This window comes from Neodiprion pinetum, chromosome 1 (assembly GCF_021155775.2).
Source record: "Neodiprion pinetum isolate iyNeoPine1 chromosome 1, iyNeoPine1.2, whole genome shotgun sequence".
NCBI classification, from domain to species: Eukaryota; Metazoa; Arthropoda; class Insecta; order Hymenoptera; family Diprionidae; genus Neodiprion; species Neodiprion pinetum.
The window spans coordinates 13,548,767-13,574,021 of NC_060232.1; the positions used below are offsets into that span (position 1 = coordinate 13,548,767).

At 34.2% G+C, this 25,255-nt stretch overlaps 2 protein-coding genes across 8 annotated transcripts in view; one reads left to right on the forward strand and one right to left on the reverse strand.

Annotated features, from left to right (window-relative positions):
* Positions 1-9,193, forward strand: part of LOC124224700 (casein kinase I) — a 17,493-nt gene extending 8,300 nt beyond the window's left edge. For 2 of the 4 annotated variants that reach the window (XM_046636825.2, XM_046636822.2), the window contains 3 exons: positions 64-357; positions 917-1,193; positions 5,701-6,193. In XM_046636825.2, the coding sequence (XP_046492781.1) occupies positions 64-357; positions 917-1,193; positions 5,701-5,798 (669 nt within the window). In that variant the 3' untranslated portion in view covers positions 5,799-6,193. Of the gene's footprint in view, positions 1-63; positions 358-916; positions 1,194-5,379; positions 6,194-7,912 lie in introns of those variants that run through there. The other 2 variants (XM_046636823.2, XM_046636824.2) reach the window with 2 other exon arrangements.
* Positions 7,816-25,255, reverse strand: part of DCTN1-p150 (dynactin subunit 1) — a 30,943-nt gene continuing 13,503 nt past the window's right edge. For all 4 annotated transcript variants that reach the window (XM_046636817.2, XM_046636815.2, XM_046636816.2 and 1 more), the window contains 11 exons: positions 21,111-21,362; positions 20,743-20,859; positions 20,152-20,395; positions 19,730-20,012; positions 18,860-19,284; positions 17,809-18,042; positions 17,338-17,635; positions 16,859-17,054; positions 15,263-15,646; positions 14,357-14,518; positions 7,816-14,000 (listed from right to left, as the gene is read on the reverse strand). In XM_046636817.2, the coding sequence (XP_046492773.1) occupies positions 13,782-14,000; positions 14,357-14,518; positions 15,263-15,646; positions 16,859-17,054; positions 17,338-17,635; positions 17,809-18,042; positions 18,860-19,284; positions 19,730-20,012; positions 20,152-20,395; positions 20,743-20,859; positions 21,111-21,362 (2,814 nt within the window). In that variant the 3' untranslated portion in view covers positions 7,816-13,781. The remainder of the gene's footprint in view (positions 14,001-14,356; positions 14,519-15,262; positions 15,647-16,858; positions 17,055-17,337; positions 17,636-17,808; positions 18,043-18,859; positions 19,285-19,729; positions 20,013-20,151; positions 20,396-20,742; positions 20,860-21,110; positions 21,363-25,255) is intronic.

Below are 25,255 nucleotides of genomic sequence, written 5' to 3' on the forward strand. Positions count from 1 at the left end.
ATTACAGTCCCTAATATTTTTTTCCCAATCAAAGTTCACGGTACCTTATAAATTATTTTACAGCTCTTCATGATAGATTTTGGACTAGCAAAAAAATACAGAGACAGTCGCACCAGGTCACATATAATATACAGAGAGGATAAGAATTTGACGGGAACAGCAAGATATGCTTCAATTAACGCCCACCTTGGCATTGAGCAAAGTCGCCGTGATGATATGGAATCATTGGGTTATGTTCTCATGTACTTTAATCGAGGATCTTTGCCTTGGCAGGGACTCAAGGCTGCTACCAAAAAGCAGAAATATGAAAAGATCAGTGAAAAGAAGATGTCCACTCCAGTTGAGGTCTTATGTAAGGTGAGTTACACGATTTGAGATAGTCTCTTCAAGTCTCAATCCGGTTTCTTCGTTGAAAAACAAATTCAGGACCAACAACGAATTCGTTTTCTCCGAAAACACTTTTCAACTTTTTTTATTTATTTTTTTTCCTAATAAACAAGTCTCGTAATTAAAACTGTATTCAGATATTCGGATCAGATTGGAAAGGATCTGAAATAACTAGGTTTTTTTATACAATATACAAAATTTTGTATCGGGTTTCTAAAAAAACTCTGTAAAATAATGGAATAATTGATTCATTCAATCTAGAATATTATCTTGTTAACAATTTACGCGTTTTGTACTGAGGAAAACAGCCTATGAAACAATTTGCAAATAAATTAATTAAGTATAAGTCATTGTAAGTATCAGACCACTGAACAAAAACACTAGCAGTAACTCCTGTTGTAAAAAATGTGAGGTAAATATCAGTTACATGATTCACTTTCCGACACAGAACCTAAGTCTGTCAGTTGTGTTAATTCTCTTAATAAATATTGACACAATTATTTATTTATTTATTTATTTATGATTCTAGGGCTTCCCAGCAGAGTTTGCGATGTACCTGAACTACACACGAGGGTTGCGATTTGAAGAGAGTCCTGACTACATGTACCTGCGACAATTGTTCCGCATATTGTTCCGGACCTTAAATCATCAGTATGATTATACTTTTGACTGGACAATGCTAAAGCAGAAGGGGGCCAACCTGAACTCTGTCAGTGGTCCATCTACGGGAGGTCCAGGCATACCGAGCCAAGGACCACAAGGTCAGGGCCAAGGTCAGACAACTACTCAAGCCAATGCCCAGACAGGTGCGTCCATTGGAACACATCCTACTGCATACAAGTGACGATGGTTACCTGGTTAATACTCTCATATGAAGCAGCCCACCTTGTCGAAACATTGAGGTTTCTTTCAACAAAATTCAGAATTAAACAGAGCCTTATCCATGACCATTTATCGGTTATCAATCGATATCCAATACATCCAGTCATATTCCGTGAATCAAATTTTATACGTTTGAAATTTATTGAACAATTTTCTTCAGAATTATGTTTTCCGTATAAAATTGGACTTAACCTTTTCAGAACTGTTGTCCCTTTCAGTGGATATACATTTCAAAAATTCATAACTAAAGTTTCACTCATCCGATTTTTCTTAAAAGATGGGTTTTGTCAACAGTTCCAGTACCTATCTGAAAAAAAATATATTGAAGACTGTCCCTTCATTTAAGTATGTTTTCTAGTCATAGAACTGGAGCTGAATTTTATGGGCTATTTGAAATTAATTTTTTCACTGGAAAAATAATATTCATGTTTTTAGAAAATTCTCAAGTGTTATGAAAGATATATAATAAGCTCAGCACCTATTAATGCACAGTTGTAACCTTGAAAAACATTACACCTCCACTGTAATGGACATGTGTATAACTTTTGATATAGGTTTAAGGAAAATCTAAAAAAAAATGAGATATAGTAGAAAAATGAAAATCGAAATATTAAAAACAAATAATTGCCACCGTTAGATTTCATTCAGTTCTGAAAGGGTTAAATAGAAGACACTTACACATTGAGTTGAGCTGAACGTATTTAGACGTAGAATATCGACGATGAAGTATTTAGTAAATCAAGCATAAATGTAGTCCAAATCCTATCTTAAAGCATCGATCTTGCTATGCCTCTCCTGAGATCTTGAATGAATTCTTGAAAGATGAAATTAGTCAAAATCATTATTACGTTGTAAATTTAAGTCAAATTTTGCAATAAAATGCCAAGGACAATTCTTAGGCAACAACCTATGATAAAATACGTGTAATATAATTCAATGATTTAGATACACATCTTCTCACCAGAAATTCTTGGATTTATTCCAAAACATAGATCACATAATTTAAAAGGTGATTTTTTTTTTTTTTTTTTAACCCCATCTTGCTCCAAAAAGGAGTGAAACAAACTAAAATTTGAAAAATATGAGAAATGCTGACTAGAGATTAGGTTTTTCTCTATTCCTCAAAACATCACGATCACGGTGTTACATTCTAAACCCCTTTTTGATTATTGCAATACAATTACTCTGCTTCCTTTTACTTACACCAAGGCTCAATATGCGCTTGATGTAATCTGTAAAGGGCCTAGCCGGGGTTGCATATGAAATATGCCCCTGAATCGATGTGGATTTACTATATGCCACATTTTAGAGCTACCTCCAAAACCTGGTTCACCCAAGTTTAAAACCTCTATCTATATTATTACGCTGGAAACTCAGAATAACGTGGATTTCCGTTTTTTCGCAATTACTACGCCATTTTTACTGTAAAAAATATGAAAAAAAATTGGAGATCTGGCGGATATCGATGTACATACTCCAGAATTTTTTCGAATTTTTTCGGACCAAATTCGAGCTATGAAAAATCTTTTGAGGTTTAAATTGTCGATCTCTTATTAAGTTTGAAGAGTGATTAGCTTCTTTTTTTTTACAGTATGTTCATTGCGTTATTTTTGATTTTCTGTTTTTTTTTCAGCTTTTTCGGAAAGGTGCGCCATTGTTAAAAAAATCAAAAACTAATTTTTCAATGGTTTTTTTGGGGGGAAAAGTAACTCAATGTCAACTCAATCATCGGGGGAACACATTTCCGTGATCTCATGATTCTTTGACATAGTTAAAAATATTCCCTTATTTACTGAATGAATGAACAAATTCATTTTTGGTTTTATAATATTTTAGCTTTAATAATTTTTCATCTGTTTGAGAAGTATATCAAACAGATTTGAAATTACATAATGTAAAAAATGTATACAACATAATGTATTCAGTCTTCATCACTACCATCATTGATAACAGGATTGACCTGCTAGGTTTCGAAAATTCTACTTAATACCTCTGCAGGCCTTATAATTTTCGCGAGATATCGAGCATTAGATAAATAAGAAATTATTGCTGCTACGTGTGAACAACACCCGACGGTACGACTCCCGTTCGCACATTCGCAATAATAGCGCTTGATGCCAGAGTATCCAGTTGAGTTGGGGACATAATCGATGTAGCATCGATAAGTTTTTCTATTTATGTGTCGCGATCTGACTTCGATTTTCAGTATATTGCTCTTTTCTTTGAGATAATGAAGACTAATCTTATTATCGTCATCGATAATTTCTGCCAAGTATGACACTGCTTGACTCAATTGGTACGATCCAGTGAATGCTCGATATTTCGCGAAAATTATAAGGCCTGCAGAGGTATTAAGTAGAATTTTCGAAACCTAGCAGGTCAATCCTGTTATCAATGATGGTAGTGATGAAGACTGAATACATTATGTTGTATACATTTTTTACATTATGTAATTTCAAATCTGTTTGATATACTTCTCAAATAGATGAAAAATTATTAAAGCTAAAATATTATAAAACCAAAAATGAATTTGTTCATTCATTCAGTAAATAAGGGAATATTTTTAACTATGTCAAAGAATCATGAGATCACGAAAATGTGTCCCCCCGATGATTGAGTTGACATTGAGTTACTTTTCCCCCAAAAAACCATTGAAAAATTAGTTTTTGATTTTTTTAACAATGGCGCACGTTTCCGAAAAATCTGAAAAAATTACAGAAAATCAAAAATAACGCAATGAACATACTGTAAAAAAAAAGAAGCTAGTCACTCTTCAAACTTAATAAGAGATCGACAATTTAAATCTCTAAAGATTTTTCACAGCTCGAATTTGGTCCGAAAAAAATCGAAAAAATTCTGGAGTATGTACATCGATATCCGCCAGATCTCCAATTTTTTTTCATATTTTTTACAGTAAACATGGCGTAGTAATCGCGAAAAAACGGAAATCCACGTTATTCTGAGATTCCAGCGTAATAATATAGATAGAGGTTTTAAACTTGGGTGAACCAGGTTTTTGAGGTAGCTCTAAAATTTGGCGTATAGTAAATCCATATCGGTTCAGGGGCATATTCCATATGCAACCCCGGGTAGGCCCTTTCGAATTCGACTAGACTTTAATTTTTTATTATCACTCATGCAAGTATGGTAATATGTGGTTTATGGGAAATTAGTGCTAAATAGGCGAGAACGTTTCCAGGTGGGTCATTGATTCAAAATAATTATCACTACTCTGGTATTTTTAAATATTTTTGGTTCTAGAGTAATAGAACTATGCTTAAAAAGCTAGCTCTATCTTTGACTGAAGATTCGCAAAAATGGTCACCCATGTGTAAATTAGTGTGATGCTCTGTTGAGACTAGATATGCCTGGGAATAATAAAATCTTACACTTACCGACGCTCTTGTGGGATTCGGTGGGATTCTATTATAAATGAATCAGTAACTACAGAAAAGCGCAATTCCCCCAGTCCACTTCACTGCCTCTTGGCTGTCTTTTTAAATTCAAGGGCCCCTCTGTCTTGCTAAATTGAACAAATTTCACAAACTCTTGAGTCCATCTATTTATATTTCACAAATTTTATAACACAAATATGTCACAGCCACATATTTATATCAGCTCATAGTTTTTCTTTGGACTATATTGGTCATACCATTCACATTCGTTAAAATTGTATAATTTTTATTACAATTGTGTTCAACAAAACCAATCTTTAGAAAAAAAAATTCCTTACGTAATCGATATGGAATCAAAATTTATCTAATTGAAACCCAATTCTGATCTAGCATTTACTTGAAGCATTAAAAGTAGTCACAATGTTTCTTAAAACCTTACACGTTAAAAATGTGAGATTTATTTTACATAGAAAATGAAAAATGCTTACAATAGTAGAATTTGCCATAGGTTTTGTACTTAAGAATCAAAAGATTTACTTTTGCACGCGTAATCATGGCTCATTTCACGTTGTTACTCTGAAGTCTAACAAGTTGGATAAAGATCTGTTATATTCTTCCTCTTGAATACCAAAACCGTCCTCACTGTATTTCTATCTGTCAGATCACAGAAATATTATCTATATTAATTTGGTAAACTGTGATTTGAACTGTTTAGTTGATTAGTTTCGGACAATAGAGCAGCGAGTGGTCCAGCGCCTGTGGAGTGGAGATCTTCTCTGTGTACAGCATGGCATTTAACTGTTGATTAGACGAAAGAACTAATTGGGCTAAATTCACACCATCTAAACAATGAAACTTCATAAATTCTGAACTCTGTTTGAGATTTCTTTTTTCCTTGGTTTTTTTAGTAATTACTATTTTTTTATATGAGAATATGAAAAAATACAGATACTTTGAAGAAAAAAAGCCTTAGTTTTACAGAGTATCATTGTTTTATTTGTTCTTGGTGTCAATGGACTTATTATTGAAAAAAAAGAACTAGCCATGGGCGAGAGCGAAGTGATCAAAAAGTTCCGAGCAGCAGGCGTCGCCGTAGTTCTTCATGCTGAAAACAACTTAACGAAAAAGGACTAGCTACACCGTCTTCCTATCCCATTTACTTCATAATAAACCAAACCCTACTGTTGAAAAACTTCAAAAAACCTGTAAAAAAAAAAATATACGAAAATTTATCTAAAGAATGCAACATCCCACACAATTGTTTGGCGAAAGCTGTACTCTGAGTTTGTAGCTTAAATTACCGTTTTTATTATATAAAATTTGCCAATATCGTCAAGCACTTAATTTCAATGGATTAAATTTTCCCAAAATTTACTCACTTGAAATTTATATGTGCCCTGAGTACAAGAAAGGTATTACTCGATTATATTTTATCTCATTTGACAAAAAAAAAAAAAATGAATTTTTCAAGTCACTTACAGAGGTGGGTGTAGATTGAATTTTAGACATTGTAAAGGTCTTGAGTACAGGTATAATCATTGATTTCCCTAACTTTTGTAATGATTGATTGTTGATTTCTCTTTAACGTTTGCCTTTACATCCGATCGTTGAGTAAATCAGGAAAATTTTTTCGTTGAATGTTGCTGCTACTACTACTACTGCTGCTGCTGCTGCTGTTACAATCACTACCGAAGCATATAGTAAAGAATAAGAGACATGAATAAATAACAATAGTCCTGTGTAGCTGAGATCATACTTGTAATATGCTAACAGTGATTGAATATTCATTGCAATCGATTCTTGTAGTTGTCGATTTAAGTGTGACCAAACAAAGGTGTACCAGAATAAAATGATACACTTTTCATTTTTAAGAAACCTGTCTATGAATTGATTGATATGTCTTGCTTCGATTACGTTCTCATACGTATGGGACATCTCGATCAAGATTCTACGTCGATGACTCAGATTGGCTTTATAATGTTTTGTATGGAAGTACATGAAGAAAAACACAATCTCAATTTTTTTCACAATTTTTCGACCCAGCGTATCTGAAGTATGATTTGAAAACTTGGAAAAAAAAAAACCCACTTTCTAAAATCCGAAACAATTTAGAAAACATCTTTTAAAATATAAGAAAATTTTTGATTCCTATCAGAAAATGGAGATTTCATAACTTCAAAAAAAAAAAAGATTATTATTGGATTGCATTTTTGACACAAAAATGAACATAAAAGCTCATTATAATATGGGCCGAAAAATATCTGATCAGAGATGCATTTTTGACACAAAAATGAACATAAAAGCTCATTATAATATTTCTGATCAGATATTTTTCGGCCCATATTATAATGAGCTTTTATGTTCATTCTTGTGTCAAAAATGCAATACAATAATAATAATAATTTTTATTTTTTATTTTTAGAAGTTATGAAATCTCCATCGATATATTTTCGACATAATAGGTGTCGAAAATTTTGATATATTTTGAAAATTTTTTCTAAACTTTCAGATTTTAGAATCTGGGATTTTTTCAAGTTTTTAAATGATGTCTTAGGTACGCTGAGTCGGAAAATGCTAGAAAAAATTGCGTTTACGTTTTTGTCATGTAATTGTAGAATCTCGATCGTGATATCATAAAATGCCCCGTATACATATGTTTCATATACGTATGAGAGTAGAACAATATATACCTATGTGTGTGTACATTCTTTCTTTATTTGAGATTATTATGAACGTGGTGCACTAATTGTCAATCAACAAAATCTTCAATATTATTTCTATGTAGTAGTCATAAAGTATGCCATTATGGTCGCGTTTTCGTGCCATAAAATTGAACTTGACGGATAAGTGTTCAATTGGACATAAGTTCAATTTTACGATTGGGAAACGCAACCATAATGGCCTACCTTACAATTACCATATTGAAAAATAATGTTACCACTATGGTCGTGCAATTTTCCGACCTTGGTACGAGAGCTGCTATTCTTTCAAATCATATTAATTCGAATTTTTCACAATATTTATTATGTTAATTATATCGCTTGAATGAAAAAACGTATTGTTTATTCATGTTCACAAAATTTATAGTCTAAATGCAAAGATTTATCGAAGAATTTGGATTTAATTATTTTAATGTTTTTTGCTTAACTGGAGTTGATCCGCTGTAATCTAACACTCCAAACCACGCTTCTACTTGTGACTAACTGATGCTAACATTTCAACAAGAATTTTTTTCTCGTTTGTTTCAGGAACGCGTTAAAGCTCCGAATGCCCCCTGATAGCCCTGAATCAGTTGCGATTGCTAAAAGTGCCCCGAATGCGAGACTTAACATAAAACTGACATTGAATACAATGAGCTGAATTACATGTAAAGTATTTGGATACTAAAAAGACGACATTTTATTGAATGAACAAAACAACGTTGTTCATAAAGTGAAAAATTTAGGGAAAATTTTTAAGTAAAATATAGAAAAAATTTAAAAAAAAAAGTGAATTAGCATTGGACCATTTTCAATGAATGCTTATCAGAAAATTCAGAGCTGAAGCAAACTCAATTTCCTATCTTTCTAGTATTTAAAGCTTTCCTCATAATTCAGTTCGACGATTGATTACCCGGATGAGAGATTAGGCGTGAGGTTGGCTTGTTCTCGTACCATTGCAGTGATTTCCATTATTCATACTTTTGTGGTAAATTACAAAATTAAATATTCAAAAGATTCCTTACACATTTTCATTCAATACACACTGTTGATTTTGCAAGTTCAAAATCTTTCATTGCTGCAAAGGCTGTGCAAAAAAGTTTAGTATATATATATATATGTATAAAATGTAAAATGAAGGAACAGCACTATTATATTAAGATTGTTCCTTATTACCGTACAGGGAAATGTTTTAACTTTTATTTTTCTCCATCTCAGTCACCTTGTTATTTTAAGCCAGCATATTGTTTAAACCACAGCTTTATTCTTTAGATGAACACAAAAAATCTCAACTTTGATGTTGTCTGTGTCTTCTTGTAAATGTTAGAATATGAAGTGTTAATTTGGTTAATGAGTGAAGGGTGAGGAGTCTTTAAACAGCATTGTATTCGAAATACCATCAATGCTATAATAAAGGAAAAGGTTTGCAGGCCGACCTCGTACTTACTCTCACTATTGCAACCGTTTCTTGTGTTTCTCGCGTGTGTCGAGAACAAATAAATAAGTGGCCAGAAAGCCATTGTTCTGACTGCGCCAGGATAGAAATTGAGAGTCTGAATGCAATAGGCCCAACAATTCACAGAACAATTTTAAAATTAAGAAATAAAAAAATGAAAACCATGCTCAATAAAGCACGTGTTTATTATTATAATGAGTCGAAAATTTAAAATAAATAATAATTAATGAACAAACGAATGAATGAGTGAGTGGAAAATGTGTAAATGTATTATGAGTGATAAGTTAATTAATAAATTAATAATACATGCACATGATACTAAATGGTATATTATAAAAATACGACAGTAACTAAGATATGAGTTATTTCATAAATATTGAAGGTTTATTGCTCCCTTTCTCTCCGTAAATAAAAAAACAGAATACTGATGACAATTTAATATTGTACTACGTGTCTGATCATCCTTTCAGATAATTTGACCACTTCCCTCCGTTCTCCCGTATATTTCCTGATATCTAAATTCAACTGACTATCAACAAATCTATGTACAATACATACGCGGTTTCTCCGTGTGTACTTTTCGCGGTTTTTAGAATTCCCAGGTATGTGATTTTTACTACTGTCAACAATATTCCTACACTACCGAAAGAAGTGACATTCATTATGCTAAGAGGATTGCTCATGCGACTAGATATATTCACTTTAGGAATAACTTAAGGAATCCCGTTGACAGTAGTTTGGCGATCATTGGAAATCAGCAAGAAGCTGTTAGATGTGACACCACCTCACACCGTAAACAGCATTGAAAGTTGCCCGAATGTATTTGCTGACTGACAAGTATTTTGGCGAGTTACTGGGATATGGTGAATTTGTTCCGATAGACAATCCATGGAAAACTATAACAGAACTCATTGAGAATTGCAGAAATAACTTTCTATATAAGTTCAAAGACACTAGCCTCGGGCAGGTCCTAGAGGTTTTCTCTTGAACTCTGGAAATGAAGTGAAGATGTTCACTTTAATCAAAAAATACCGTGGAGTGTTGGATTATAATGGCACCACACTGAATACCTCAGAATGATTCTTTATATTGCGTTCTGACACATCCAAATTAAATTGGTTCAATTCTGTTTCATGAATGAATCTTGCCGTCTATGAGCTGTTGAGCTTCCGTATCTTATAAATCTTAATCTGTCTGCATTTCAATGTTATCTTCTACACTTTCTACATTATTGACTTCCTTTAAGACTTAACTTCTTGGAGAACCAATCATAATCAGAGCATAAACCTACGTGTTTACACCTGTCGTCATCTTAACACCTCTCATGACCTGACTCATTAAGCGAAATTACTACGTTAATGGTTCATGAATCCTATTTAAATCATCTTGCTTACTTGCTCCAAATCATCCTAAATATTTACAAGCTCTATCCACTTTTTGTTTCCGGTGAGTCATGAATAAAGGACAAGATTTGGTGTCAGCATAACGATCTCTTGAGTAGTTGGGGTACTTCCCCCTCGATCTTTCCTCTTCACCATCACATGGTCTCCCTGGTAAAAATGCTAGATAGGCGAGGCGGTCTGGTCGTTTTAGAGACCAATTATTTGGACCCTATCGTCTTGCTATAGTTTGTATCTGTACCTATTCGTAATTTATCCATACGCATAAGATGCAAAGAAATCCCTATACTTTTTGTTTCCGGTCTTTATAGGCATCTATTTGAATCCTACGCATATCAATAAGTTACGAACAACGTTAACTCAAGATATATAATTTTCAGTCAACATGTTCTACTAGTTACAATTCATTGAAATGGCTTCCAAATAACCAATGCCTTCTCAATCATCTGTTTAAGCTACTAATTCCACTATCCACTGACTCAATTTGCCTCTTTTTTTGACATTAACTGGCGATTCTTGCATCTTAAGTATAAAATATCTGATAGAACAGGTACGCTTACGACAAAGAGAAGCCACTCCAATCACGACCAAACCCCGCCAAGAATTTCAGATAAGAATCTTTCAAAATGTCGACTCTTAATTTTGTTTTGTTTTCTTTCAGGTTTGAGCTACAGATTTCAAATTAAGTTATCTTTGCACCCAGTAAATGAGAATAATCTCTCGAAGATCCGTCGTACGTTCACACAAATTTATTTATTTATTCATATTTCCACATGTCTCAATCTTGAATTCACAAGGATACTAATTCAAAGCTCGTATGACTCTCAGACGAGGAAAGACATTCATAGGCAGCTGAGTTCAGCTTCTGAATCCCGATTGGAAATGTATAGTTGAGGGTTAATCACTTTTAGTGGTTAAAGTTACTCTAGACCACCAACTATGTTTATAACGCATTTTTTGTTGATTTTTGGTACAGGAATCAATTAATATAATTAGGTCACCTAACATGATGGTACGTTGTGACGATTTGTAGTGGAAATTGGAGAAGAGACAGAAAGGGAGAAAGACGAGTTTGGATCGAGAGAGTTAGTAGATCTACGTAGCTCGAGAATATAAGACGTGTGACAATAGTAAGTTGAAGCGTAAATCCTGGCCAGGTAGAAATTTTAACAAAATATAGGACTGAAAATACAAAGACTTTAATCACAAAACTTTTTTACTCATTTTTAACGTCGCCACCGTCTTCTGTACATATCTGTATGTCCGACTTAAAAACCTCTCTCGTCTCAATTTTATTTTACGGAAAATTTTCTCCTTACTCATCATTTTATCTTTTTATTTATACATCTGTGTTATTTGTTATTATGTATTTTTTTTTAAAACTATCAGCCTAAGTTTGTTAGACCTGCGACTAGTAGTGTCCCTTTTATACTGTAACCATAGAATAACGAATTTAAGAAAAAGTGGAGAAGTAAAAGAAAAAAATCGAAGTTCCAAAAATTATACATAAGACTCAATTTCTCTTGGTGTCTGATTTTATGTGTTTATGTCTTTTTCTTATTTTATTGCGTAGATTGTAGAATAAACTAAAATCGTTACAACGTTTGTTGAAAAAACATGTGTTCGGCGAAACTTGTAACAAGAAATTGTTGAAGGCAAATATCTTGAGAAAGTAGATAGAAGAGGGTGATGCGATACGAAGAAAAAAAATCAATAAAGACTAGGTTGATGCACCAGATGTAGACTCATTACAGAATAATCCTCTATTGACTTTGCGACAAAAATCGGCTAAATTAATGCATAAAGATATAAATTTATTGCATGCAAGCATTGAAAGCCATTTACGTGCTGATGGCACAGCTGTACTATGAAGAATAGAAAAACATTTGAACATAGAGATTAGAGACAACAATGGCGAGTGAGCACACTACCTACCTATATAAACACGTCATAATACTAATTTGTTTAAATATACTGCAGAAGAAAGACAAGTTATCATAGTTTCGTATTGAATGTTCAGAAAGTTGCGCAAATCACGCTATTATTCACCAAACTGTAAATATTTTCGACTTTAATTCATTACCAGTGGTCAGAATTTGGTAAATAAAGAGGTGACGAGGAAATAGAACAAGATAAAAGAGAAAATTCATCATTTATGTTAGTATATCGAGATATTTTGATATAGGAGTGTGTTTTTATAAGTCTTACAGCTTTGGTGCACCAGTCATCAGGCTGAAAACGCAAACTTACTCTGCAGTCAATAACTTTTCATCAATGTAATGAGAACACTGAATGGTCATGGTTAGCACTTCCTATATAAATAATCGAAAGTTTGTGTTCATAGAGTTGATTGTCGTAAATGATACCAGCAAAGTAATACAAAGCAATCAACATACCATGAGTAAGAGTAAAAATGCTGGGATGGAAAATCTATTAACTGGAAAAAACCGTTTCTTACATCATTTTTTGCATTAAGATCATCATGATGAATGTTACTTCTGATACATAGAAGCTCCAAGGTTCATGAATGATGTTCCAAAATTAAGATATTCCTCCGTAATAGAATTAGAGACTAATAGACTATAAGGACTGAATATGATAAGAGAGATAGAGGGCAAAACTGTGTCAGAGAGAAAGGCTGCGATAAAGAGATTTGCACATGTAACGAGCAAATGACTAGTATTTTGCCATTGTACACTGAGTCTTTCTCTCACGAGCAACCGAGCAAAGGAGATCAAAGCAACAGCAGTTTCGGAATTCCAAGTTTGTTGACCTGTTTTCCAATCCTGTTTATGACGAACCGATACGATTGGCATGACTATCAAATCTGGGACTGGGTCATATATGGCAAACTTCAGCATGACCAGTCTTGCCCTCTGCCTCCCCCCCCCTCCCCTTTTTCTCTCCCCGGCAACTTCATTTAAGAAAGTTCTACAGGTTTATTTTGTTATTTTTTTGTTTGATCTTTCTTTTACATCCATAAATCTGTTAGTGGACGAGTATATAGTGAAGAGATTACGTTAATAGCGAAAAATAAATCTTCTTTATATGAAACCTCTTTTTGACCAGCCTAAAGAGCAGTTAAAAAAAAACTTAACTTAAACAACAACGGAAACCGCATTCAATAATTAGTTGCTAAAGCTTTTATGTTTGTGCAGCCTGCAAGCAGGAGAGACTTCATGTTGAACTCAGTAGAATTGTTGATCACTTGCGAATCTTGAAGTAAAGATATCATACAGGATCATTTATTCGTTGCTGAACAAAAGCATGAGTAACACAGCAGTTTCAACTGTCATCCGCATAAATGGCTCTCTGACCCAAGTCTCGCATTCAGCAACGCATAAATGAGCCTGTGACGTATACGTTTTTGTTTCATTCCAGTGTGATTTCAGGTAAATCTCATATTGAAATTTATCTACTTGTTTTACGACATAAACGCTGACAAAAATTTGACTTACAATGAAATTACATTTGTGTGCACTGGTCTCTCATTTACAGTCACATCATGTAAAGACTAGCTATTTACTATCTAAAAATACAGTCAATTGGTAAGCGAGCATGTCTAATAGCAAAGAAGGGAGTGTATTTTTCTTAGTTCCGGAACACCTAAGTTTATAGTTTGGTTTTGCGAGGGACCATTGTAGGGAATCTTTATTTTAGCTGCCATCAGATGATCATGGCCTGCCATTGCTGCTGCCATCTCGAGACTTGGAAATACTGCAAAATCTGCTTCCGCTCTACCGCCTAGCCTCCTCTTCACTGCCTCCTCCCGTACTTCACTCTGTATATCAGAATATTGTTTTCAAACATTTATATTGATCAAAATACAACTGAAAGATAGAATGGATGAAAGTTCACAGGCACGGTCTCATACACAGATCTGGACACTCTTGTACCAGTTACACGCTTTCAAATGTGACTTATTTATTATGCAGCATCTGCAAACGTAGATCAGAGACTCCGAGCGTATATACCATGGTACATATATTCGGCGAGCTGAGGACTAGTAATAAATCTACCGATTCTGACCACTACAACATCCACTTCATTTTGGTCACACTTTTTCTGATGGAGACCTATGTATGATACTGTGGAACGTTGAAATTTTACTATTAAGCGTATCAAATTGACACTCACTGCTAGTTGTTCGGCGCGGTCTCCGAGTTGCTTGACTACTAGTTGCTGATGTAACAATTGATAGGCAGGATTTGCCTTCTCCAAAATAGTTCCTTCTCTGTTGATATCCCGTTTACGGGTCAAATCAGGTACAACCGGGAATAGCATTGCATGTTGCACTTCCTGTGTACAAAAAGAAACGTTTTGATTTTATGATTTACCCATTCTAAATTTATTTGCATGTTTGTTAAATTTTTTTGAACTTTAGTAAACATTCATGATTTGAAAGAATATAGTCATAATTTTACTAGACTGATCAATAGAAGGTGAAAAATTTTATTTTGGTAAACTGGACCTAATGTTTTTTACCAAATAATTAAGACAATGGTGTAAATCACTACCGGCTTTACTTTGTTTTTACTACAAAAGTCTCAATTTCAAGTGTTATAACTTTTTAACACTGTTACAGTCATATTGTTGAACTTGAGAACTGTGGTTAAACATCTTACAATCGTTCCTAGCCAAACATAGTCGAAGACTGATATATTATAAAAGTTGATACTGTCTAAACCACTCAGCAAAACTGTTTTAAATCCAAATATTTCTGCATCTTACTAGATACACGCATAAAATAAAAAAGTGAACAAGCACAGCCATTAAAAGTTGGCAATACAGTAAAATGTCTATTATCCGAACTTCAATTATCCAAATGACGATTTCGTTTATTTGAATGGTTGGTTATCCAAACGACTATGTCTAACATACACTAAATTTCGAGGTTTTTCAATGAATTTTACATTTGATGATAAACGAGCTTGCGATCTGAAGTAGGCGGAAATCATCTACTTTATCCCAAAGGAATATAAAAAATGAAGGGTGCCTATTATATTCGGGAGATTAATATTTTCGGGTAAATACGATACTTACTTTGAGGAGATTATTCTTCTTCAGCTGCAACTCTTCTAACTTTGAATCTACAGATTTTTGTTTCGCTACAACAGGCAAAGGTGGAAGAGCATTCAGTTTTTGTTGCAGAGAGTCTGCCAGTAATTTGGTCTTGTGCCTGTGCTCCGTAGCCAATGCTTCCCTCAATGCATTCACTTCTTGCAATAGGAATTTATTCTCCGGTGGTGCACTAGCTGATACACCTGAAATGCCTATAGTACTTGCAGCACTTTCGGAACTGGCGGCAGTAGCAGTTGTTGATTTTTTTCCATAAGACTTAAGCTTCTCTTTGAGCTGACCCCTTTCATTTTCTAAACTGTCAATATCTGTTTGCAAATGGTCCATGGTCTCTTCAAACTCCTTCTCCTATTGGTAAGAATAGAAACTATGAAAATATGGTATGTATAAATCCAATATAACAAAGTTGAAAACTTGAAATTGCATGGAATAAGATATCTGTAAGACTTAGTGTATATAGGGTACGACATCAAAGTTGATTTTTAGGAAAAAAAAGATTTTGCCCCAAATGCCTTACGCCGATGCATGAATTCAACAGGATTTTAGAAGAAGGCATTAATGCCCAAAATACCACTGCATTGTCTTCAAACAGCAAGATTCACATTGTTGTAAAGGGACAGCGATTTGATTCAAGAATTGTGAAAATCTATCAAGAGACAATGTACTCAACTATTTATCCTACAATCTCATTAGAGTGGTGTCAACCACGCAGCAGTAACTATGATTTATAATTTCTCAAAATTTTCTGCTGTAATATGAAACTGCAAAATATTGTTTTGCGAGAGCAAAATACCAAGTTGATCATAGAAACTTGAGGAAAAACAGCATCTGATAAATCAATGTGATCGTCAAAGAAACGAAAATGTCTTGGGTTGTTAGTAAAAAAAAATGGTAAGTGCATCTACATAGAAACAAACGTAAAGTGCAACAGCAATTATGTTTTTCTGAAGTTGATATCCATTTTTACGTTTATCTCAATCTCTCAAAAATCTTAAAAAGTCTACACACGGACGTGGGTCCAAAATGAAATTTGCGTATCCATTTCACTGGCCTAAAAGTGTACCTTCCATAGTCCTAAAACATCTAACTTATACGAAATAAATACAAGATTCATGCTGCGTAGATGATAGACAGCAGATTGAGGCATGAAAATTTTCTGTAGACTCATGAATCTAGCAGCGCCAATATTTCACATCACGTATAATACGATGTTCAAAAACAAGTGCTCAGAAAGAAAAAAAAAGAAATAATAACGATTCTACTGCTTGCTGCATCTGCGAAACAGGCGCCAGCGGTAGCCTTGTATGTGTCAAAATTAATCTAAGGATCTGTACATGTATAATAGAAAGATCCAAATGAGAAGTGGGAATAAATCTTCATAATCAAAATTTGCCAATGTACCTCGATACACCTACTTTCGAATAAAGAAAAACACTTTAGTTGAATTGAATAAATAATTGTAGAGACAGATATTCACCAATTTTTTGAATACTTTTTTAGCTTTCTACTGGCTTGTACCCCCCTAATTATCGAAAGATTACTATTAGTAATAAAACAAACCTTTCTCTTGAGTTGGTTTTGTGCTTCTTCCAACTTTCTTTTTACTTTTTCCATGTTCAATTCATTTTCATGTTGTTGAGTCGCTAATCGCTTCTCAGCCAACTCCTTTCTCAATATCATTTCAGATAGCTCTTCTTGCTTTTCCCTGAGTACAAGCCTCGCTTCCCGAAGATCACCTTCTCTCGACTCAAGCTTTCTGCTCACAAAATCCAACAATTTAAGTAATCAAAAGAATGATGACCAAGAACTGACTTGGAATTAATTGAACGAAGTAAATCAAGTGACAATTCGATTTGTTTCTTTCCAATTTTTGGTAGATAAATAATATTTATTGTTTAATATGGGACCCTTTGTTCAACCCGTTTTTATAAATTATAAGTCTATGTTTAGAACTGCTTTGCGTGAAAAAAACGAAATACTCGAGTCTATTACATTTTATTAATATTGGTGTCATATATTTTATTAAAAGTCGAAGGTACCTGCTAAGAATCTTAGTTTCTTCAGATTCTTTCTTAGTGGCATGGGCACGGTGCAAAATAGGTGTCAACACGTCACCACCTTCTGCTCCCAGTTGTTGTTGGGGAATCTGGTTAGCCATAGCCAATTCGTTCTCGCATTCAGCCATTCGTTGTGCGAGATTGGCTGCCATTTGTTGTATTACTGTCAAGCTAGCCTTCAGTGTAGCAACTGGTCCTAAATCTTCCGTATCATAAATTTTTTCACTTGACATTGCCGCCATATCTTTCAACTTTTCCGTGGTTAATCCAGCATCCAAATCTAACACGAAAGGAAAAATAACCAGACAATCAAAAAACTTACAATAAATTGATAATTTTTCAACGTCATGTCAGCAGCCATTGAACAGTTTTCACACTATTGTCCATGTTGCAGCAAATCTCCTAATAGGGTATCTGAATATGCAATCAAACCAACTTAAATAACATACTTACCACCACTGGTCACAACAGCTTGTAGAGCGTTCTTCAGTAAATCTTGGAGCGTCTTCATTACTTTAACAGAATGTTGAATACACGTGGATAATTGTTCAGGCCAGTCTTTGTCCAATCCTAAATTGACATTCGAAACAACAGAAGTTAACTGATCACGTGGTACTCGTCTTTTGGCTGCCTTAAGATGCTGCTGAATCACTTCACAGATTGTTTCTGCATGCTGACAGAGCAGACCTGAAATTCAATCGAATATGTCATGAAACATTAAGAGGCGGATCTTGTATAATCTTGCTGTGAATCTTTTGCTATCATAAATTTTCGTCTCGAAGTGCATTTGTGTTCAAATTCAACTTGAAATTCAGCAGTACTAAAAAGCTTCTAACAAACCGAGTTAGATAACTCTATCAATTTGTTAGTCAAATAACAATCAAACGTTATTATTACAGTATTAAAGTTAAATATAAATATGAGTGTGATGAACGATTTGAGCTGTGAGATTGTACAGAGTACTAATTAGGTACTTTGATTCATGTTGACCACACAATTTACTCTCCTTGATTATCTCATTATGTTTAATGTAAGTATGTTATGTAGATACAGGTTGCATAATTTTCAAGACCACGTATGACTGCAAATATTACTGCAATAGATCATGTTAAGATTAGAAACTTTTTTTTAATTGAATATCCGACATCATTTTTTTCCTCGACGAAACAGTCACACCATTAATCATACGTCTTGAAATCTGACTACACAAGTTCCACATAAGAATTTTTATTCCACGGTAAAAGCGTTAAAAACTAACAACCGCCAATAATCGAACACTGTATCCCGGTGATGATAGCTCGATGTTTCGGCCCTAACTGCCCCGAATATAGATTTCAAAGTATGTCTTTAACAGTATTTGAGAGGCCCAAAACTACCTAGCAGGGAAAAATTTGGTGTTGAAGGCCGTTTGGCGTACCGCTGATTTAGAGTGGAGCCAGATGGCACTGCTATATTCATATATCGTTTCTATGCAGCATAAAATGTTAATGAATTAAATACAAACCTATATCACCACCTTCGCCATCTATAAGGGCTTTGATAGCAGATGCATCAGTTGCAATAGCATCACAAGCGCTTGCTAACGTTCGTGTTCCATCCGTAACAAGCCGAGCTTGATTAGCCATAAGATCTTCTCCAAATAAAATTGAAAACATTGTTGAAAAGTAGCCACTACATTTTTCTATTGCATCCATAGGTAAATTTTCATCTAATTGGTCACGTTTTGCTAGTTCAATAAGTGAGTCGAGAGACTTTTCTTGGGCTGCCATTTCGGGATATGCGACGCCAACTTTTAGCAATGTTTCAGAACTGCACATGTTCAATGCAGAGTCGAAACTTCCAAGAGCGCCCTGAAGAGCATACATATGAGAACACAGACGTGATCTGAAACTGTACTGTGCCACTGAATGTCCTTTCACGACCGATGCCCTGAAAACGTCAAGAAAACAAAAAAGACAGGTCAAGTCAGAGTTTTTTTTTTTTAATTCGAGGTCAGATCTCAGTAAATTTATTGGTGGTCTGACGATTTCTGAACAGCTTTGAAACTTTGTTTTTAAACGAAAAAATTTGTGATACAAATGACAGCACCAATAGAAAATGTACCATTTCAAGTTTTAATCATTTGTAGATACACTTAATTCTATGCGTAAGCCCTCTTAATACATAACGATTGTGTATGGAAATCAAACAAGTTGTGGCCTACACCAACTTTCGGTTTTTGGTCAAAATAATTTACAACACCAAGAAGTGGATTTATACTAGTATTATATACCTCAATACTAACCAGACAATTTCAAAAAATTCTCATAAGTATTAAAATTTTACTGTTGAGCCTATTAGTAATTAGATGAGTTAAAAACAAAGATGACTGTACCTGTCAATTTTGTTAATCGGTTGATACTTGTCTCGTACTTGGGAAATTAATATTTCCGTTTTTCTAGTCATTCTCGGTATAAGAAGAAGCGTCAAGATGGCATCATGATCACCGCCACGAGCTAAAAATTGTGGTGGCATAAACGCAAGCAAATAACGAACATGAGATCTGGCCTCCTCGACATCCAGACGTCGCAGTTCAAGATCAACAGCCTTAGTTTGTGCTCGTGTCTCTGCAAACGTCTTCTGGAAGTCTAATATCTCCGCAAGTTGTTGTTCTGCTCCTATAATTCCGGAACGTGAAGTATTAATGAATGTTTTTCACAGCAAAAACAAGGCCAAGTAAGCATATTTTCAGAGCATCTTGTTTTTGCTTACCACCTTATTGTTAACCAAGTTGTTTAATAGTTTCTCATGTATTACCTCGTGTGCCTGACTTAGTGGATTCAGTGGTCTGCAATCGCTGCTGTAACTGTAGACATTGTTCCTGTAGCTGCTGCGTCAGATCGCGAAACTTTGTAATTGTTAATTCTCGATCTGCGAGTGTTTCCAATGCAGCATCACGGTGACGTTGAGCATCACGTGTAGCTCCTACTGCTAGATCCAATTCTTCACGTAATTCTAGCTCCAATTCCTTAGAAGACTCAGCCAACTGGTCCGACATATCCTTTAGAAAAAATAACATAATGAATAAATTATCGTTTTTTTTACTTTTCATGAAAAAATACAAATCGTTTACTTTTCAAAATGTGTTTTACTTTGTGCAAAAATTTTACACAAAGCAAATAAAATCACCTAATTCATTCTATGAAGGTACCTAATACTCAATGTTAAGTCTTCTGAGCACAATGTGATGCTATTGATCCATTTGGGAATGGTTGGCACTGAGCCAAGATTTTAACACAAACGTATTTTAAACTTACATTAGTTACATATAAATGAATGCTGGGAAACTTCAAATTAAAAGTGGAACCAGAATATAAGAAAGTAGTTCTGCATTGAACGTTTCAGTACCTGCAGTGCTTCTAAGTCAGCCACTGCTTCTTCTAACTCAGCAACCTTCTCTTCAAGTACCATTTTACGCTCGCCCAGAACCTCCACCATTTCTTCGGCACCAAGTGCTGCATCAACCTGTTATAAATTGGATGTAAAAAATACACAACTGATCAGCTCTTGAACTTTCTCATTCTCTATACACCTTATAAATAAATATCAAGTGTTAAAAACATATCTTACATGTTAACAACATTCCTGTAATCTTAATTTAGCAATAACTGAATGAATTCAATTAATGGACATGTCATTCAACAGCATCACTGCAATTGTTCTTTTTTGATAAAAACTATACCAAATTTAGGTGATATTCATGGCAAAATTCTTACCTGTTCCTGGAGATCGGCAATTTGGTGTTCCATTTCTTCTACGCGTGAAGACAGTTTCTCTTTAGTGCGCCCCAATTCAAGAATTTCGGATTTCTTTTGATCCAAATCCTTTTGCAGTTTTTGAAATTCATGTTTTTCATGTGCTGAAAGATCTCGCATTCGTACTAGAGTTTCCCTAAGTCGACTGTTTTGCTGTTCCAGTTGTTTTATTTCATAAGTGGAAGGCCCAGATCCAGCAGCGCCACCTCCAGTCTATGATAAAATACTCCCGTCATACAAAATGACTAGATATGGCAATCATTGACATTTTGTTTTATGCTTTGACGTTTTTTTTTTTTTTAAGTTTAGACATATGATCTGCAATAGTTGCAGAATTAATCATCGAAGGAGAACAAGGTTCGGATTCTGAACCATACTGTAGAACGAGGTAAGAGTCTGAAAATTGTAAAAACGTTAATAACACAAATAAATGAAATGCTTTATTATTTATTTAAGAAACCAAATGACAACAGTGTAAGACACTTTCACTTCCATGAAAAAAGTAGATGCACCACTTCAAATTTGATAGCCTCAGCTGTTAAATATGACAATTGATATTTTCATTCATTTATTTATACATTTGTTTATTTATTTATTTATTTATTTATATATATTACGCGAGTCGTAAATAACTCCAATAAATGGCACATCTTTGATAATTTCACTAATGTTAAGGTGAGGAACTTTCTTGCCAAAAGTTATGTTATAAACATTTTTCTATATTTATGATAAAGCCATTTTGCCTGAGCCAATTACGAATGTTGTTCAGATCACTTTGAAATAAGATTTTATTATTGGGGTGTGTGATGGAATAAAACATTTTCGCATCATCATCAAAAACTAAACAAATTCTACAACAATATGTATGTCGTTTATTAACGAACAAAAATGTTCAATATAAATCACCACCTGTCCTCGTTACTCAAATTTATTAACTTCTTTAGAATTAGATATTTGATTTTATCGGTTCAGCAAATTTCGAGTGAGTCGTAGAATGACATTTTGATTGATGATATCTGGCGAATAGATTGTTGTAATTTACTAATGTTTTAACTTATCAATAGGATTTGCTCCAAGTTGAAACTCAGTAAATTTTGAGATCAATAGATGCAGTACTTGTTTAGTCAAAAAAAAAAAGCCTCACACCTCATCACCAAAAGTAAACTGCTTCTGATACTTCTTATTACTCACATAGATCGTGATATTTGTATGGCTCGTCTCTTTGGTCAGCTTAATAAACTTGTTGTTCTCAATTATTGTGTCTAATTTTTCAAAGGGTGTAAATTACAAACGCAATTCTCATGAACAACGCCGATCTACAGAACGTGTTCTTGATTCACGCTATAACCAGGCAAAGAAATTCAGTAGGGAAAGGAAAATGCAGAGAATTTTTTTCAACACTCTCCACACGATTGTAAGGATATACCCGAAATATTTGAGAATTATCATACACACCGTTCACTTAAAATTGAACGAGAAAAATGTATTTTTAATTGAAAGTAATTAGTTACAAAGACGAAAGACGAATTGAAAACTATCGATACTACAGAGTACAGATTCAGGAATTCGCGAAAAATTTTGGAACGTTTTGTCTGCATCGTTTATGGGTAATAGACAGAAAAATAAGCAAATGCGCTAGTTTTCTATCATCTGCGACCATTTTCGGATGAACTTCTACCTGTGCGTATGCACGTGTGTGTGTGTGTGTGTACGCATATGCATAGGGTATTCCAAGTCGAATTTTACCCCATTTTAGCCCATTACGTCACCCCCTTCGATTGTGATAATCTTTTAGTATGATGTTCTTAACAACACAAAATTGGCTCGGGAATTGTTTCAGAGTTTCTTAAGCTACTGGTGAAATTCAGACAAAATCGTTAAACCAATTCGAAAAACACGATTCTTTTAAATTTTAAATAATTCAAACTGATTCTATGATTCAAAATGTGATTTTTGAGCACCATACGATAATGGGATCTCAAGTGTTTAGTTTTTCTATGTCGGAATTGGTGTATTTATTTTTTTCATTTATCTCGATCTAAATAAATAGCAACGTCACATTATGTTTATCATTCCGTGATCTATTTAGATCGGGGAATAGATATAAAAGAGAAAAATATAAATTCCGTCATTGAAAAATTAAAGACTTGCGAAAAAATAGTAAATATCGCAATCCCATTATCGTGTGGTTCTTAAAAATCACATTTCAATTCATAGAATTCGTGTAAGTTATTTCAGATTTTAAACAAAAGGCGTTTTCGCAATTGATTTTTCGTTTGTTTTGAAATTTCACCGGAGGCTTAAAAAGATTGAGATTTTTAAAAATTCCGAAGACCTTTTGGCTCGGTAAAAACATCATACTAAAACATAATTGAAATCGAGGAGGGTTAGATACATGGGCTGCTAATTTGACGTGGAATGATCCATATATATGTATGTGTGCATCTGTATATACATGTGAGTGATCAATTTTTTTATCCGACAATATCTCGAGAACAAGTTACAGCATTTCTATGATTTTGGTCTCGATCGACGTAGTTTCCCAAACTTAGAACTGACCAGATTTTGGCTTCGATCAGTCCAGCACTTTTAGAATTATTCAAGTAACAAAAATTATAAATAATAAATGAAAAATTGTGATATCTTAAGAACGGAGAAACGGATTCGAATGAAAATTGGTACCGTGTGGTTTTTTGGTACACTGACCACGAATCTAAAGACATATTTTCAATTTTATTATTATTATTATTATTGTTGTTGTTGTTGTTGTTGTTGTTGTTATTGTTATAATTTCATTTCGAAACGAGTTTGTAAACGGGATATTCAAAGATTGGCCCATGGTTAGTTCAAACCCGCTTGTTTTTTTTCGTTATTCTTGCGCGTTTGTGGACCGGTGAACGGTCTCGAGAGGATATAGGGAATTTGCGATTTTTTTTAAATGCACGCCGGTTCCATATGAACAACACGATAAAAAAAAACGGGCATTCTATCAGCAAATTATCTCTTAATTACTACAGTAGTACTTAAAGTAGAGCAGTAAGGCACAAGCTATGGTCAAAAGGACTTTCTCCTCTCATTGTCACATGTAAGCTCTAATAAACGTGTATTAATCATACCTGACTTGTGAATCCCAAAGGTCCACAAAGAAAAAACGTGATCCTTGAGTAAAGAGCGCTCATAATGTGATAGTAAAATTGAAGTCAGTACTTCTGAATGGTGACACGAAAACTGGATTGAAACTTTCTTGGGTACACGAACTCTTCAAAGAAGCGATTATCCAGAAGCTATAGAGAAGGAGCTGTCCAGCTTGGCAAGATCAAACAACTGGACAACTTCGTAAATATCTTTGAGAAATTATTGAGATTAGTTCTAACAGAGCAAGGATGTCAAAATTCAAAAGACCAGTCAATGGATTATATACAACGAATAGTCGAATACCGAAAGGCCTAAATCGACGTGAAACATCAAAACAAGACACAGCCTAGAGGACACGCGGATTCGCAAGAAAGTAAACACATGGCGAATTGAGCTAATACGCGCAACTTTGCTTCAAAGTAGTTCCGAACAGTCCGGACACCTTTGTGCAGACACACATGCGAGGCGCCCGTACACTAGGCTGGTCGAAAAAATCTAATATTTTTTTCAAAGTCACGTGTTTAACAGTCGTAAGAAGAGGAAATAACAAGCCCGTTACAAACTGAGCCCTTAATATCAATATTTAGTAGTTTCTAAACGCAATTTTCCGTCTTCCTTTTAATCGACACAAGAAAATAATTTTGATCATTTCTGAATTTTGTAGGTCAGTAACGAGGCAGTGTACTTAAATGTCCGATACATAATTTTGTTAGGAATTTAATGCTCTGCGAAAAAGGTCTGGCATGATTTTTTGACAGTTAAGCTTTTTCAAAAGCTATTCAATTGATTTATTTGTTATTCAAATGGTTTGTTGATAACTAAACTTTTTCGAAAGTTATTCAAGGTTAAAGTTAAAATCATGTAAATATTCTTTTTTTCGATATAAACAGAGAAAATATTAGAGTTATCACAAAATATGGTGGTTTTTTTTTTTTTTTTGTAAAGCATTTCAACCGCTATGAAATCATATC